The sequence below is a fragment of the Archocentrus centrarchus genome, unplaced genomic scaffold (assembly GCF_007364275.1).
Source record: "Archocentrus centrarchus isolate MPI-CPG fArcCen1 unplaced genomic scaffold, fArcCen1 scaffold_33_ctg1, whole genome shotgun sequence".
Lineage (NCBI taxonomy): Eukaryota > Metazoa > Chordata > Actinopteri > Cichliformes > Cichlidae > Archocentrus > Archocentrus centrarchus.
The window spans coordinates 1,696,677-1,715,079 of NW_022060261.1; the positions used below are offsets into that span (position 1 = coordinate 1,696,677).

Sequence of the window (18,403 nt, forward strand, 5' to 3'; positions counted from 1 at the left end):
CAGTTGCATTTATTGTGATAAGCCTGTTTTACATTTCAAATGTGGAGGCAAAGCTGTTGCTCATGGTGCAACCACAGTCAGAGGTCGGGGGGAACGGACATGTTTATCTTTAATGATAAAGCTTATAGTTAGGGCTGGATCAGGTGACCCTGAACCATCCCTTAGTTATGCTGCTATAGGCCTAGTCTGCTGGGGGGTTCACATAATGCATTGTTTCTCATTCACCTTATTTACTTTGTTTATACTCCACTCTGCATTTAATCATTAATTGATATTAATCTCTGGCTCTCTTCCACAGCATGTCTTTCTCTCCCCTCAGCCCAACCGGTCGCAGCAGATGACTGCCCCTCCCTGAGCCTGGTTCTGCTGGAGGTTTCTTCCTGTTAAAAGGGAGTTTTTCCTTCCCACTGTCACCAAGTGCTGCTCATAGGGGGTCGTTTTGACTGTTGGGTTTTCTCTGTATTATTGTAGGGTCTTTACCCACAATACAAAGCGCCTTGAGGCGACAGTTTGTTGTGATTTGGCGCTATATAAATAAAACTGAATTGAATTGAAGTGTTGTCTCACTGTTTCTATGGCTGCGCCCTTATTCACCGTGAAACACACATTTTAGTTCAGACATCTCTTCATGTTACCTTTGTGCTCTTAGTGAGACTAAAAAATACCAAAGGTCAGCATGAAGGCTGTGAGTCCTGGCTACACTCTCTGAGCTCCATCGCTCCACTGGTTCTGTGAACACAGCATGAGTGGTCACAGCAGTAATGAATGAGTGATGACTCGTGATGAAAGCACAGTGTGAGGGGGTCCACGTGCCTCCCAGCACCCTGCAGGTATTTTACTGATGACCACAGACACAGGGCTGCTGCTCAGTCGTGTTTTTACAGGATCAGGAGAGAAGCTGTCCGCACAGAGGGGGGCAGACCATCATCTGGAGGTCTTTGTTCAGTTCAGAAGTTTCAGCACCAAGGACAGCGTGCAGCACTGGCCTTCAGCAGCACAGATGGGCCCAGACAGGAGAGCTGTCTCAGTGGCAGGACTCAGAAGTCTTTAAACCAGGAATCAGTCTCCAGCAGCACACACAGAGACACACAGAGACACACACAGAGACGCACACAGAGACGCACACAGAGACACACACAGCTGCTTTAAATGGCAGCTGAACAGATTCCTGCATAACAAATTGACGTCAATCAGCTGTTACGGCCTGAGTCTGCTGCACCAAAGGGGGTGGCACCTGAGAGAGGAAGCCACACCCAGTGGGTCACAGAGTCACAGCAGGCTAGGGCACACACACACACACACACACACACACACACACACACACACACACACACACACACACACACACACACACACACACACACACACACACACACACACACCCCTCAGGTGAAATGTTCAACAGAAGTTGCCAGTATGCTTGCCGTGCCATTTCAACATCAAATTTTACCTTCACCAAACACCAAGGCAACGGGTAGGTAGAGCTCGTGGAACTTGCCAAAAGCTTCTCAATGGATCCAAAACACTGAAGGAAATTTTACTTTGACATTACTGGTACAAACATCAACTTCACCTCTGATCACAGACACACTGAACTCTGCTCACTCACCTGGAGCAGCAACCTTCAGCCTGATTTTATGGGTAGTGGTGCAACTGTTTCCTGTGTCTCCTGTGATGATACGACACCCATATGTTCCAGTGTCATTAATGGTGGTGCTGTACACAACGATGGACATGTCCCCATTTGTCACCTGCGGATCTCTCAGCCTCACTCGACCTTTAAACCGGATGCTGGAAGCTTTTATGCAGACGATCATCCTGATAGAAGAAGACGTATCCATCTGACAGCAGATCCCGTCTCTTCCACTCTAGCAGTACGAGTTTGGCATTTTCAGGACCGTGACACTCCAGATGGGCGTTCCTGTCAGACTCCACATGTACGTCTCTCGCACCTAAACAAAAGGGCAAAAAGCAGGAAGGAAGTTATGTGGGCTTTGTTCAAGGGCCACTCTGTCTTTATAGAGTCACAGGAAAATCAGACCAAGGACGAGTTTATGAGGAACATCCACAATGTGGTATTTTTTCCTTTTTATGATCCCTGTATGCTGCTAATCTCTGCACAGACACCAGGACTATTAATAACTATAGGGGTCACATACACTGGATTGATGAACCCTGTGAGCTTTAGGTCATTAGCTTGGGGATGAGACCTGTTATAGTTACTTTCATATTACGCCTGAGGCCTCAGATTCAATTATGCACACATTTTTGTTCACATGATACCTCATATTATGTTTTAGTTTACTTTATGACTGTGTACCACCTGAAGCGTTCTTCAGCAGAGCAACCTCTGTTTGGATACTGCGAATCATTATGGGGGTAAATTCTAATTAAGTGGGTTCTGCTTCAAAGTGGTGGTGTACTGAAGGCCTTTTAATTATTTCCTATGCCTTTTACAACAGGACACTGGTCCCAGTCACAGTCCAGACCTCAACCTGACTAAAATGCTGTGCTGGGATCTTAAGAAAGCTGTGCATTAACAAATGCCTGCAAACGTCCATGAACTGAAGCAATGCTGTAAAGGAGAGCATTCCTCCACAACCGTGTGAGACTGAAAGTCGCACAGCAAACAGTTACTTCCAGTTACTGCTGCCAAAGCTCCTTCTACAAGCTCCTGAATCACGGGCTGTGTTAGCTGTTGTCGCTGAGACCTGTCAAAAATCTCACAGTCTCTTAACCAGCTTGCAGTCTGAAATTGTTTTCAACCTGGTTGTCGCTACAGCACAAATGAGCAGCCTTTTTCTGTTAGTGTCCTTTTGGTGTTATCAACGTGCAGACTCGTCACTGTGGTGTTTGAACGTGTCATTTCATCAGCAAACACATCAGCTTCCTCCTCCTGCTTCACTCTCTGATTCTGAAATTGTAGTGTTGTATAAAGCTGTGCTATAGGGCAGCTTTTAAACGTGACAGATACAAACTGACACACCTCACTGCTTCTGTTGGAGGAAGAGAAGTGAAACTGTGTGTGTGCGCATGCGTGTGTGTGTGTGTGTGTGTGCGAGTGTGCTCTCAAACGGGAAGCTGATCCTGAAAGTACCAAAAACTGCAGTTCCAGCTCCAAACGTGAGTCGGTCTTCAAGGCCTCCCAAATTCAAACGTCCAACTTCACAGTAGAAGTAAACAGGTTTAAACACACAAAAAACTTTTTATGACATTTAGTGGTGCTACAGTGGAGCGATGGTTAGAGCCTCAAAGCAAGAAGGTCCAGGGTTTGAATCCTGTCTGGAGACTTTCTATTAAAGCTGGGCCCTGGTGGGTGTGTTCTGTGGTTATATTAATGATGTTCTTTAATTTCTTCTTGTTTGTGATTCACTTTCTAAAAGCAACAAGTCAGAGCTTAATAATTAATAATAATAATTCCCATGGTGTTATTTTCCTGCATTTTTTTTTTTCAGTTTTATGCATAAAATCAGTTCTATTTCTTTCAGGTCTGACTTTAAAGCCATTCATTAATTTGAATAAACTGCCGAGTGTGGAGATGATTACCATCAGATTCTTTAAACATCATTTTTTTTAAGCTTCATAATTCAGTAGCTGATAATTAGAATCAACAAAGAAATGATGTTTGTGTCCAGCCCAGTGCAGGAAATGAAGTGAGCTGTTCTTGCACCTGATCGCCCCCCAGTGGTTACAGATGTTACTGTAACAGGCTGGAGCTGCGACGGAGAGCAGGCGCATCGCCAGCTCTGCTTTTAATACCAAGTGTTTATTAAATAACCCAGAGCCACAGTTGAATTCTGCTGCCTCCTATTGGCCACATCGGGGTATTATAATCAAGCTGCAGATTTGTCCCCACAAGAAGAAACTTGGAAATTATTTAAACAATTAGCAACTAACATTTTATGTGTTATTGATCCTGGAACAATGTACCCCTAACTTTTCATTTGGCCACCATGAGACATTTCATGGACAGATACAGGTGCTGGTCATCAAATTAGAATATCATGAAAAAGTTGATTTATTTCAGTAATTCTATTCAAAACGTGAAACTTGTATATTATATTCATTCATTACACACAGACTGATATATTTCAAATGTTTATTGCTTTTAATTTTGATGATTATAACTGACCACTAATGAAAACCCCAAATTCAGTATCTCAGAAAATTTGAATATTGTGAAAAGGTTCAATATTGAAGACACCTGGTGCCACACTCTAATCAGCTAATTAACTCAAACACCTGCAAACGCCTTTAAATGGACTCTCAGTCTAGTTCTGTAGGCTACACAGTCATGGGGAAGACTGCTAACTTGACAGTTGTCCAAAAGACGACCTTTGACCCCTTACGCAAGGAGGGCGAGACAAAAAGGTCATTGCTAAAGAGGCTGCTGTTCACAGAGCTCTGTGTCCAAGCACATTAATAGAGAGGTGAAGGGAAGAAAAAGATGTGGTAGAAAAAAGTGTACAACAACAGGGATAACTGCAGTCCACTCACAAAGAGTGGACTGCAGCTGGAGTCAGAGCTTCAAGAACCACCACGCACAGACGTATGCAGACATGGTTTCAGCTGTCGCAGTCCTCGTGTCGAGCCGCTCTTGAACAGAGACGGCCAACATTTCTAAAAATCCTTTTTTTGTATTGGTCTTAAGTAATATTTTAATTTTCTGAGAAACTGAATTTGGGGTTTTCATTCAATTATAATTAGCAAAATAAAGAAGAAAAAAACATTTGAAATATATCAGTCTGTGTGTAACGAATGAATATTATATACAAGTCTCACTTTTTGAATGGAATTACTGAAATAAATCAACTTTATATTTTAATTTTATGACCAGCACCTGTAGAGAAAATGCTCTTTCCATGCGGGATCACTAGAACAGGAAGCAGTTTGACTAAAAATAAAAACAGAAGAAAAAATTTTCCTTTACTGACACAATAGCAGAATCTTTTTCACTGTTGCTGTATGATGTTAGTCAGAGCCAGTGAGACCTGTTCAGGAGTTCTAATGCTCAGCATTTTCAGATCCTATTTCTGTTCTAATGGAAATATCTGCAGAACCTTTTTTCTACTTTAAACCCTTTAAAGATTCGAATCTGTATGAATCTAAAGGTCGTCTGACTTCCTGAGAGCCGGCCATGTGTGTTAACAACGTAACCAGATTAGTTTTTATCAGCAGGGTGTTATCATTTCAAACCTGTTCTTTTTATTTCCACCTGAAATGTTTTTATCTGAGGCAGATGATCATGTGATAAAAAGGCTTTAAGTAAAATGTGCTAAAAATGAAAGAACAAAGTCTGAGCTGGATCAGAGGAGTTACAGCTGGACCTGACAGAACATGTAAGGTGTGGAGGCAAAGCAGTGATCCAATCATTACAAGTGTGTCGTATCCTCATGAAAGGGACTGTGTGTTAACAAAGAAGTCTGAGCGTAAAATTGTTACAGTTTTCTGCTCCAAAGCTTCATATTTTCTGCTCCAAAGCTTCATTTATATTTCTGCCATAATGAATGTGGAGCCCATGATGCAGCCCACAGCAGTGGCGACACTGTTTGCAGCATTTATGCTTGTGTGCCTGTGCAGCGGCGTCAACGCAGGACACACCGCACACCGTGCTGAGATATGCCAGGTTTTCAGCTACAGTAGCAGCTTTTATGGAATCAGCCTGTGCAGGAACAAAAATACTATTTTAAGCCTGTTAAACTGTTTGTGTTTGATTATTTTTCATGGATTCTGCAGAAGAAATGTGAGGTGTGAAATGAAGCACTCCAATGTTGGTGTAGGTTCTCAGTCATCCAGGTCACAGTATCTTTGGAGCTTAAAAACAGTGTGACTGGACTGTTTCCTAAAGGCTTCCTCAGTTCTCACAAATATTTAAATTTGGTTCTTTGCAAAGTTGTCTGTTAGACACGACACTGGTTTATCCCTGGAGTTAGGTGCCTCTTTTGTCCTTGAATGATTTATACAGTTTGCCAGAGTTAAGAAGCCACTGAAGAGCTCGAATCAAGCTCTGAACATGTTCAGGTAGAAGTTCCAAAGAACACTTTGAAAAACCTTCAGAAAGCTGCACCCCTCTAACAAAGTGATTCCAGGTCACTCAGCCGACTGCACCTTAGAGCTTTTCTACTCAATCCGAGCACACAAAGCGCCTTCTTACTACAAGCCTTATTCACCCATCATACCTCTAACCTGATGTTCACACACCAATGGATGTGTTGGGGTGACGTGGGGTTCAGTATCCTGCCCAAGGACACTTCAACTTGTCAGGGATCCAATCACCAACCTTCAGATTAGTAGCGGGCCTCCTCTACCTCCTGAGCCACAGTCGCCCAACTGTGAGCGGCAATTTTAGTACCAGTGTTTCCTCCGGCCACGTCATCTTCTGCCACCATTGTTCAAACCAGCTGGATGAGACTGGATCTCCTCACAGTGAAGCAGGTTTTTGGAATAGATGAAAGTACATTAAAAAAGTAAAGCTTCATGAAAGTGTAGTTTTCATTGTGAGTCAGTGTCTCCATAGACACATTCAAACTTTATTGATAATGAACAAACACAACAAAGAAACTTGCAGTAAAAGCTTAAAAGGCCTCACTGAGCTTAGAAAACAGCAGCAGCTGCACCTGATGGAGAACCTGTTATCTTTAACCTTCAATTCCTTCATTTCAATCCCTTTGTTCCAACATTAACAAATAAATCCACAGAGAAACAAACAGGAAAGCTGTTCTGAAAACTGATGACAAAGAAAGAAAAGAAGCATTTAAAAGTTCCTAAAGCAGGAATCTTTGTTTTCCTACTTGTAAAAAAAAAAAAAAAAGGAAAAAAAAAAGTTTGGTGCCTCCAAAGAGGTTCTAGTTTGTCCCCAAAGGAAAATCATCCCAACTGTGCTAGAAATATTTTAAATGATTGTTTTAATCCCTGCATTTTTCATGAGGAAAATAACCACAACAGGTGTGTGTATGTCTTCTCATTTAGAACACAAAGATGCTGATTTATCTGTGTGCAAACTAACCACGTCCAATCCCACAGATCCAGGAAATCCAAGAAAAACACCTAGAGTCATCTACAGGTGACCGTGGGCTGCTGGATCCCATCAACGTGAGCTTCTGTGTGTCTTCACAACATCTGTCTTTCTTCCACGGAAGACAGAATGACTGGGACGCACGGAGCGTTTCGACTTGCTGCTCGGCGGGGGGGTACTGCTTTTTTCTGCTTCTGCCTTTGTCCTTTCAGTCTTTTTATTGTATTTTATCAAAATTGCACAAGAAACAAAAGAAAGCACAAGAAAAACTAGCAGACCGATAAATCGATCCCTCTTCCCTCCATCCTCTGTGGTTCCTCCTCCTGGACCTGCAGGTAGAAACAGGTGTGAGGTGTCAGCTGTCAGGTAGGTGATGAGTGAAGAACAGAACAGAATCCATTTCCTCTTCAAACTGCTGTCAGACATTATCTACTGCACTCTGATCACATCACTCAGACCAGCTGCTTTCTACAAAGTCTCATCAACAACATCTTTAGAAACAAACATCAACAACCAGGAAGCAGCTTCAGCTCCTTTTTACACCTGCCATAAACATTCATCTTCATCAGATCAGAACTGGACTGAGCCAAACTGAATTTGACCAACTTACCTGGTGAAAGAACCTTCAGGTGGATGATGCTGATGGGCTCAGACTTGAAAACGATCGACTTTCTACCGTCTCTGACTTCCTGAGAGATGCAGCACTCGTAGGTTCCGTTATCAGCAGCCGTCACATTGTTCAGAACCAAAGACAGGTCTCCATCCTTCATGTGTCTGTCCTGCAGACCCACCCGGTTCTTAAAGGATGGATGCTGGTAATATGGAACAAACTGCTTTTCCCAGTACCAAAGGACATATTGTGTCTCCAGATCACGTCTGCTCCACTCCACGCCCGGTATGAGGATGTGATTTGGAGCTCGACATGTGAGAGTGACGTTCTGTCCAGATTTAGCTGTGATGTTTTTCTGCTCTGAAAGAGGAAACACAGAGCAGAGAGGTTAAAGGCATAACTGCTCACCACAGCAGCCACTAAAAACATAATTCATCATTTCTGGTCACTATATGTACCATGTTTCATCTTGTCGTTCAACATGTGGTCCATTGCTTATTTTATCTAACTTAGTGTGACCATCTGAGAAGAAAAGATGTTGCCTAGTTCTGCTCTACAGGCTGCATTTTTCTGTGGGCACCAAAGTAAAAGGTACAAACACAAGGACCAAAGCTTTGCACCTCTATTACATTTAACAGAAAAACATCTTCTCAGGCATGTGATAGGCTGGCAGCCCCTGGGATGGATGGATGACTCACCTGGAGCAACAACACTCAGGTAAATGGTGCTGATGGGGTCACCATCCAGACTGGCTCTCGTCCTGCGGTTTGTTCCTCTCTGAACGACGTGACACTCGTATGTTCCGGTGTCATTAACCGCCACGTCCTTCAGAACCAAAGACGCGTCTCCATCCTTCATCCGTCTGTCCTGCAGATCCACCCGGTCCTTAAAAGACGGATGCTGCTCTTCTGGATCGAGCTTCTCGTCTCGGTAAAAAAGGACATATTCTGTCTCCAGGTCCGCTCGGCTCCACTCTACGACTAAGACGGGATAGTTGTTGTTGGGAGCTCGACACGGCAGCGTGACAGTCTGTCCCGGCACAGCTATGATGTTTTTCTGGTCTGAAAGAGGCAACAACACAGAGCAGTACATATACAGTTTATATGTGCAAACTAAAATCAGTGAATGAAGTCATGTGTGGTCTTAATTAACTCTCCAGCCTGTTCTACACCACTGCTGTGGCACACAACAGCACACAGCTTCTAAAAGTGATCAGGCTGTTTGTGCGTTATTGCTCACAGTGAATATTCGGTCGCTTGTGTTTTTTAAGTTTTTCATGCCAGCTAATAAATCCTAATAAATGTCCCCTGCAGAGACAAACAGGAGGCAGAGACAAAGCTCAGCAGATATAGAAGTTACAGCAGCCTTTCCTGCTGCACTCAGAGTGATAATGAAGGACTAAGCTGGAATCTTGCACCAAATTCAAATCTGAAATATCTGTTCTGCTGCTTTTCAAAATCTATTTTGAAGGCATTCAATGACAGCGTGCAGCGGGGTCTGTAAGGCTTTAATATACGACTGCAGAGTCAGAGTCAGTTACCTGATGACTGTTATGCAAGAAGTGATTGAATCAGAGTTTCAAAGGCGTGAACGTCTGCAGATGAGCAGATACCAGATCTGCTCTGATATGAACTTTGACATGAGCTGCAGGTATGAGGAAATGAACCGCGTGAAGCAGGACAGGTTTCTGCTGTTACCTGACTCAGCTCTCTTTGTGGCAGAGACCCTCATCTCAGGGGTAACACAATCATAGTTTTCACTGAACCTGCTCTGGAACAAGAACAGGCCCCAGATCAGTTCTAGTCTCAGCTTTAACTCTTTAAATGGGGTGAGACCTGGAAGGTCATACAGCCCAGTTAAACACACATTTTAAATCATGAATATGAAAAAAGTCCTGAGATATTGTTTTATGAATTAGAAAATCCTGTTGGATGTAAATCAAGTTGAATCTCACCTGCAGAGACAGAGAGGAGGCAGACGGAGAGTAAAACCCAGCAGAGAGACGCAGACGTTACAGCAGACATTTCACTTCATCTAATATTGTGACAAGTGTCCAAAAGATGGCGTGACTGTCCCAGAACAGCTGCGTTTCAAATGTCACTGGACTGACCTGAAAGTCTCAGAGTTTCAGCAGCTGCTTCCTGCCATGGTGGAGTGGAGATGGAGGCTGGCTGCCTACCTGTCTCTGCCCCGCCTGGAGGCGGAGTCTCTACTGCTGCCCCTGGACTGTTTCCCATCACACCTGTTTGACATTACTCATTACTGCAGTGGATTTAAAGCCTGTCTCTCACCTCTGTTCACGCTAGTAATGTCACATTGCAATAAATCATTCTCAAATTTCACATATTTTGATATGAAAACTTTGTATCAAGCTTTAGCAACAACACAGAGTTGAGAAAAAAATACACTTTGAACTATAATACCACAACTGCATGAATATATATATACAAATATGAAAAACTTCTCTGTGCTCAGCAGGTCGATTCAGAGAAATGAAGTGACTAAAAAGGCTCTGAATGCTGTTAGAGAAGGAAAAGGGTAGAAACACCAGCAGGTAACAGACTGCAATCAGCTGTTTTCTGACCCCTCCCACACCACCTGTATAAAGGGAGCTATGGTGGCTGCTGAAGGACAAATACAGATCAAAACCATTACATTTAGACTGCACCACATAATGGCTGCAGCCTTGCTGCTACTATAAAAACATTTTAGTGCACACTATATTTTAACAGATTTAAATAATATCAACACTTAGTAATAGATCAGAATAAGAAGAAAAAAACAGGATTGTGTCAAATATTTTGCAGGATTCTACATTTTTACCCTCAATTCATCTCAAAAAGCCGTCCATCATTGTACCTGAGGCTGTCAGTCTGCTGTTAATGTGCTGGCTGAGAGGCACCTGTGCTGATTTACTCTGGAGGTCGATGAGTCAGAGAAGCTCACTACTGTCTGATGTTGGGGGGGGGGTATTATTTTATTATTTTTGATTTGTTTGCTTTAATATTGCTGCTTTCTCACCTCATGAATACCATATTTTCTCTAATAGTGTCAGGTTTATTCAGTTACATATTTGTTACTGCATTACTCAGCAACCCTGAAAAGGAGAAGTGGAAGATGGATGGATGGATGGATGGATGGATGGATGGATGATAGATGGATGGATGGATGGATGGACGGATGGATGGATTTTTGTCCCTGTTGTTTAAATCTTGTTTCAAATAAAGATGAAAAGAGATTCAGTACAAAATTAGACTGACAGCCAGCTACCAATTTAATTGTTTTACCAAAACAGAGAATGCATCTAAACACCACACCCCAAAAACCGAGGACACTGATTGGTCAAAGATTCAGAGTCAGATCACAAACAGAGACTTCAGCATTCAGTCGGATTCATCCCTCCCTCTGGACTTTCTCTAGTTGTACTTTTTTCTAGTTTCCTCCATTACCCACCCTGAGGTGCTGTCATCCCTCTTTTATGGGATTTTGACCATTGTGTCATCCCCAGATGGATATTTTATAACTAATTTAACATCTTCTAGTTCCCCAAACTGTTGTTAGCATGTGAGTAAAATGTAACCTTATTTGCACACAAACAGATTTGATGGTGAATGTTAAGAAGTTTAACTGTTATTTATGAAAAATAAGTAACACTCCCTTTTACCAGTAGATGGCAGCAGAATTTAAATATAATTTATTTCACTGACAGGTTTACTGTGAATTAAAATACAAACTAAAGAACATGATTTTTGCCATGTCAGTTGTGGTTGGTTGGTTTCTGGCTGTCTAGCCATCCCCAAAGTCATGACCGCTGTGGCCCACTTAAAAACCAAAGCACCCCCCAATACTGCCACTCTGTTAAATTTCCCTGGCTTTAAGTCTGTCTTCACTATCATCAAAATACAAAAGAAAGTCATTGACAAAAAAATATTGAAAAACACAAACAACATAGGCTATGAATTGCTAATACTACCATATGCAAAGTGCTAATATGTGACCCACTTGCCACTGGGACACAAACTGCAATACAAGAGCAGTAAATTTGGGCCAGAGTAATATTACAAACACCTCCAATTAACAGATTTAATTTACTTTTTATATAAATAAACGCATTTATATAAATATGTAATTATGCATACATGTGAGTCCTTTTAAACTGAATTTCTGTCATTACTGCGGCCTCCTGCAGTACCTTTGCGGCCCACCAGGCGGCCACAGCCCACACTTTGGTAACCACTGGTCTAAGGAAACAGATAAAAACAGTCTATATCATTGAACAATAATATTCCTGCTGTTTTCCATCTGCAGTTGTGGTTTAATGTTTACTTTGTCTTCTACACTGCAGAGAAGTGAACATAGGTTAGTCACAACCAAACAAGTTCAATTTTCCATTTGACATGTTTTTAAATCCAAATGAGGAAACCAAGTGAGACCTGATGTTTATTAACAACACAGAGAAGCAAAGGACAGGAGCCAGCGACCATCAATAAAGTGAAAACAAGTGAAGTTATGCAAAGCATCGTATTTATGATTTTGCAGCAAATACACTATTTTTTTTCTTGAGGTTATAAGAGGGTAAAAAGCATTAAAAAAAGCATAGAAAAATATTTTAACACATGGATGGTCTGTGGTGTGAGGTGCTGGGAGCAGTCAGAGAGCAGCAGCTGGACGTCAGTGGTTGGACTGGTGGATACTTCAGTGAAGAGTAGACGACGTCTGGCTCTGGTTTAAAGTCTGAACACAAACACACACAGTTCAAACAACAGGAAACATGATTACAAGCTTTGGAGTTCAATCAAGACCTCCAACCTGCACCTGTCTGTATCACACAGTCCCAGTTCATATTTACCAGTGTGAACTGGGACTGAGCTTGAGTCAGGATGTGGTTTGGTTAGCTTAGCTTAGCATGATGGCTGCAAACAGCAGCTAGCTTGGCTCTGTCACAGAGCAGCTGTACCTGGGCCTCCTCGATCTCATCGCTGTATGTTCATAACTGACGTCTTCAGTTCTCACTGCAGCTGAATCAGTGTCTGCACAATAAAACACATTTAAATTACTGCAGGTACAACAACTACATGATGTTTACACAGAGGTGGCAAATAAAAAAGTACAAATACTTCATTACTGTAGCTAAGTAGAATTTTCAGGTTTCTGAACTTGAATATTTTTTTTGACTACATTTTACTTCTACCACCTACATTTTAACCCAAATATCTGTACTTTGTACTCCTTTCACTTTCAGAACACGCTCATGGTAAATGGACCCGTTCTTATATACCACATTTAATAACTACTCTAGCTGAGCACTCAAGGCGCCTTATACAACATGTCTCATTCACTCTTAACACACACAAACACACACACCTCCTTCTACAGCTAAGGGCTCTCTATCTAACATTCAGATACATTCATACTTCGACGGGTTGGGTTTCAGAATTTTGCCCAAGGATACTTTGGCATGCAAACTGGAATAGTCAGGAATCAAACCACCAACCTCTTGATTAGCAGAGGACCTGCTCTACCTCCTGAGCCACAGCCACCCTGAACATAAAACTGATTTTAGCTGATCGATAAAAAGTCCTATTAGTTTGTCCAACAGTGGGCTTAGTGATGGGAGCGTGAAACTGAAGCTTCGATATGTGCTTCGAACCCTGGGCTTACAACTCTAGAACCTTCGAAGCTTCAGGACAAAAAAGAATCATGTGACATGACGTCCAAAGCAGCAACTGCTTCATTCTCAGAATGAATCACCTGACAATCAGCAGGTTCATACTCACAGTTTTAGCGTTGTTATGACCAACAGTTACTGCTGAGTTATGGATTAAAGACAACCTTTGCTGGCTCGTCCTTTCAACGTGATGACGGACGCTGTCATATGAAGATTAACGCAAAAGCGGTAGTTACACAAGCACATCCAGTTCCTACCATGTTTTCCCAGCACTCTGCTCAATAACACAACACACATTCATCCATCTTTATTTGTAATAGAACCTGATATCATGAAATTTGGTCATAACGTGTGTGTCTCAAACAGTGCAAAGATGCTTCAGATCACTGAGGTGTGTGAGCGAATGCATGCAGGTGTGTAATTGAAAACATTGCACTTTTCCAGGAGAGGGCGCTATAATTGAAGCTTCGAGTAATGAACCTATTTTCGAAACAATTGTTCAAGTGATTCAGTGCTTCACAAAAGCTTCAGTTTCTCATCACTGGGGGGGCATCAGTACCAGGGATGCCAGCAGGATCAACAAACTGATTTGCAAGGCTGGAACCATCATAGGGCAGAATTTAGAGACATTTGAGTCAGTGAGGGACAGGAGGTCACAGAACAAACTGCTCTCCATTGTGGACCACCATCTCACTCACTCCACTCCACACTGCTGAGGCAGCAGAGCTCCTTCTCCCTCAGACTGATTCAACCATAACATGTCCTTAACACACACCATGTTCAAACATAAGGATTTCCATAATTGTACGTGGCACCAGGACACCCTAGGTCACAGGTCAATGATTGATAATCGATAAGTGTAATCGTATCATCAGATCTTTCGCTGTATGTTCTGGACACTGAGGTAAAGAGAGGTGAGCTGTTAACTAATCACCACCACGTGGTGAGCTGGATCTAGTGGTGAGGGAGGATGCTGGACAGACCTGGTGCACCTAAACGTATAGTGAGGGTGTGAAATTCTGGGGCAGTGCCATTGGATTGGCAGACCGGTCCCCATCTTTAAGAGGGGAGACCGGAGGGTTTTCTCCAACTATCAGGTCAATCACATTCCTCACTGTCTCCGGTAAGGTCTATGCCAGGGTGCTGGAAAGGAGGGTCTGTCCATCAGTTGAACTTTGGATTCAAGAGGACCGATGCGATTTCCATCCTGGACAAGCTCTTTGTCCTCTGGAAGATATTCGAGTGTGCGTGGGAGTTTGCCCATCCTGTCTACATGCGTTTTGTAGACTTGGAGAAAGCATTCAACCACGTCATTCGGGGTGTCCTGTGGGGCGTGCTGCAAGAGTATGGCGTGGTTGAGGGCAATTCAGTCCCTGTAAAACCACAGTGAGAGCTTGGTCTGTATTGCCGGCCATAAGTCAAACTCGTTTCCTGTGGGTGTTGGACTCTGCCAGGGCTGCACTTTGTCACCGATTCTGTTCATAATTTTATGGACTGAATTTCTGGGTGTTACCAAGTGATGGAAGGCTTCTTCCTTGGTGGCCTCAGAATCTCATCTCTGCTCTTTGCAGATGATGCGATCCTGTTGGCTTCATCAGGTGGTGGCATCCAGCTTGCAGTGGAATGATTCGCAGCCAAGAGTGAAGCGGCTGGCATGGGAATTAGCACCTCTAATTCTGAGGCCATCCTCCTCAGCCCTTAAAGGGTGGAGTGTCCACTCCGGCTCAGGGTTGAATCCTGCCCCAGGTGGAGGAGTATCTCAGGGTCTTATTCACAAGTGATGGGAGAAGGGAACGGGAGATTGACAGATGCCTCGGGGCTGCATGTGCAGTGATGCGGATGCTGCACCGGTCTGTCATGTTAAGAGGGAGCTGAGCGTGAAAGCCAAGCTGTCAATTTACAGGTCGATCTACATTGTTACCCTCACCTATGGTCATGACCTTTGAGTAGTCGCAATGAGATCATGAATACAAGTGGAGGAAATGAGCTTCCTCCCAAGGGTGGCTGCCCCCTCTCTTAGAGATAGGGTGAAAAGTACAATCACCCAAGAGGGGTTCAGAGTCAATCAGCTATTACTCCACATCAAAAGAAGCCAGTTAAGGTGGTTCAGCATCTGGCTAGGATGCTTTTTGGGTGCCTTTCGGGTGAGATGTTCCAGGCATGTCCTACGGGGAGGAGGCTCCAAGGCAGATCCATGACATGCTGGAGTGATTATGTCTCTGGCCTGGGAATGCCTTGGGGTCCCCCCGGCCTAGCTGGAGGAGGTGGCTCGGGAGAGGGAGGTCTGGGCTTCTATGTCTAGGCTGCTGCCTCACAACCGGGTAAGTGGACGGACGGACGGATGGATGGATGATGCAAAGTAAGATTTTCAATTTGATACCATAGATGCCATACTTCACAATTGATACCATTATGAAGGCTTGTGAATACTTTGTTTTAGTAGCACTTTGAGTGACTGACTCCAGGAAGAGTAGCTGTACTTGTTACAGCTAATGGAGATCAAAATAAATAAATAAATAAATCTACTAAAAATCTTGGATAGTTAAATATTGGTGATGTGAGGAGGTTCAAGGGTATGAAGTATATTTTAACATTATTTGAAGTATCTGTACTTCAAACATAGTTGCCCTACAACTGTAAAAAAATATATTTTTCTCATTTGTAATGTTCCACAGTGAAGAGATTAATAAGTTTTATAAACCAGGGCCACTTTTCATCCTAACGACTTTGCTGTGAAACACTGATGATTCAGTCGACCACAAACGTGCCATCTTGTTTCAGTGCAGGCTGATACACTTGACCACCGACCACAAAGCAAACATGTTTGCACTGCATGAACGATATTTTTAGCCTGACCAGGTACAGTGTGGTTAGAGGTCTCATCAGTTTCAGACTACAGTTAACTAGAACATGATGAATGTAGGTGGAAAACATGTCAGTATGTCACAGAAACTACCAAATTATTAACTTTATTAAAGTCAGATTAAGATTTTCAGCATAAATTCTGAGATAGACTGGAATTAAAATCTCTGAGTCACATGAATTTAAAAGGTAAAACAGTAAATTTAAAGGACAGCAGTGAACAATGCTGAACGAACTGCTGCTCTGTGTGCAGTTTAGACAGATGAGCTGTGCTGAAAGTCCTGCAGCTGATTTTGATCAGAAACAGGAAGCATGATGACTGCAGAGCTGTTCGCTTCAGTCAACCACAAACACACAGTCAGCAACACTCAGTGTGAAACACACGATTAGATTAGACTACATTTTCTAATTTTGCATGAAATAAAAAAATGTGCTATATCACGGTTCACTTATTGCAGTTTTTTTTTTTTTTTAAAAACATATCAAATTCTGTATTGCAGAGTTTTCGCTATATCTGGAATTTTTCCAGTATATATTTATTTATATAACTCCCCATAACTACGTTCATCACTCGGAGAAAGAGATCAGTTACACCTACACCTTTAGCAGAAACAGAAGCTACGGCCAAGGGTGAAGATACTGCACCACCTGATGAAGAGGTGCCTTCAGAGGAGCTGTAATGCTCTTCTTGGCTGTGTAGTTCTGTACATTCATCTCAACGTCATCACCTTCATTGTCTCTGTGATTTCAGGTGTTGATAGAATCAAATCATGAATGACAAAAAAGACATTTTTATACTTCTGATCATTCCTCACATCTTCATCATGTCCTCATAAAGCCATCATATCAACAAAGTCAGCAGCAGTCTTCATGAAGCTGAATCTGATTCTACCTTCAAGCTAAACTCAGTCTCAGACATTTGAAGAGGAAGAAAGTCAGAAAATGTTCACACAAACCAAACTATCATAATCATAATGCACTCTAATTCATTTCCAGGTCCTCATATACTCTCCCTCCTACTGTCCATGAGTGTTCTCACACTCAACAACTGCACAAAAATAGAAGCAAAATCCAACCACTCAGCAGCCATCTGGGAAGATGCAGTTATAATAAAATCCCTGCAGAAATGATGGGAATTACACTGTAACTTGAACTTCAGAGGTCACCAGTGCATAAAAGCATCATGTATAGAATAAATAAAGTTAAATAAAGTTACTGTGATCATAATGAAAGTGAACTTTCTTCTACTAAACAAACTCAAACATGAAAGATCAGGAAGTCTGAGTCTCACCTTCAGGTTTCCTGTGAACACATCGTCTCACCAGCAGAACCAGTAACACCAGTAGAACCACAACACAGACTGATCCAACAGAGGAGATCACAGAGAGAACAGCAGGAGAGGTGGAACCAGCAGAAGGTGTGGATGTAGGTGGAGGTGTGGTGGTGTGTCTCTCTAAAATAAAGCAAACACAGTCATTAAGTTCTGGTCACATTGTGAATGTTGAAACCTGCAGAAACACAGACAGGTGAGTGTGTCACCTGTGACAGTGATCCAGCTGGATGGAGACTCTCCATGACCGCTGATGTCACACTTGTAGAGGCCTTCATCAGACCTGGAAACATGCTGGATGGTCATGTGACCTGTAGGCTGCTTCCTGATGAGGGAGCCATCTTTATAGAAAGCAGCTGGGTGGTTGGAGGGAGTGGTCTTTGTTTGACAGAGCAGAGTGACGTCATCTCCCTCCATCACAGGGAGGACAGGACTCTGCAGGATCACTGATCCACCTCAACACAGAGACAAACTACAGCATTTCATCCATTTACACACAGCTTCATCAACACTAACTCCACACACTCAGCTTACCAGAGACTGTGAGCTTAACCATGTTACTGATGGCACCCTCTCTGGACTCACACCAGTAAACTCCACTGTCCCCTTTGATGATGTAGCTGATGTCACAGGAAGAATTAGCTAAACCAGACAATCCGCCCCACCCATCTCCACACTGAGTCCTCTGTCGTTTGCTTGTGTTCCTCCTCAGAGTCCATCCAGCAGAGCTGTTGTCCTCCTCACAGCTCAGAGACACAAAGTCTAATTCAAAGAACTGAGAGCTGCTGGGACTCACAGTCAGACGAGCTGTGAGGGTTACAATGAAACATGAAGCCAAACAGGTCATATTAGTGAGCATTTATCAGGTTGAAGCTGTGACAGAAGAAGGTTACTGACCTTGGTTTGTTGTGCAGCTCA

At 42.8% G+C, this 18,403-nt stretch overlaps 1 protein-coding gene and 1 long non-coding RNA gene across 2 annotated transcripts; both read right to left on the bottom strand.

Moving 5' to 3' along the window:
- Positions 1-1,779: 1,779 nt before the first annotated feature.
- LOC115776527 (matrix remodeling-associated protein 8-like) lies at positions 1,780-9,649 on the bottom strand. The gene is made up of 4 exons (XM_030724245.1): positions 9,580-9,649; positions 8,324-8,686; positions 7,626-7,985; positions 1,780-1,952 (listed from the first exon to the last, which is right to left on the bottom strand). Exons 1-4 carry the CDS (start codon positions 9,647-9,649, stop codon positions 1,780-1,782), a joined length of 966 nt encoding a protein of 321 aa, XP_030580105.1.
- Positions 9,650-12,166: 2,517 nt separating this feature from the next.
- LOC115776515 (uncharacterized) lies at positions 12,167-17,560 on the bottom strand. The gene is made up of 3 exons (XR_004019473.1): positions 17,447-17,560; positions 12,583-12,655; positions 12,167-12,359 (listed from the first exon to the last, which is right to left on the bottom strand). It is a non-coding gene; the product is annotated as an uncharacterized LOC115776515 (long non-coding RNA).
- Between the last annotated feature and the right edge of the window lie 843 nt (positions 17,561-18,403).

Coding starts and splice junctions, on each gene's coding strand:
- LOC115776527 (XM_030724245.1), bottom strand. CDS start 9,649: ATGTCTGCTGTAACGTCTGCGTCTCTCTGCTGGGTTTTACTCTCCGTC. Junction 7,986..8,323: donor CCTGAGTGTTGTTGCTCCAG/GTGAGTCATCCA, acceptor TTCCTCTTTCAG/AGCAGAAAAACATCACAGCT. Junction 1,953..7,625: donor CCTGAAGGTTCTTTCACCAG/GTAAGTTGGTCA, acceptor CCTTTTGTTTAG/GTGCGAGAGACGTACATGTG.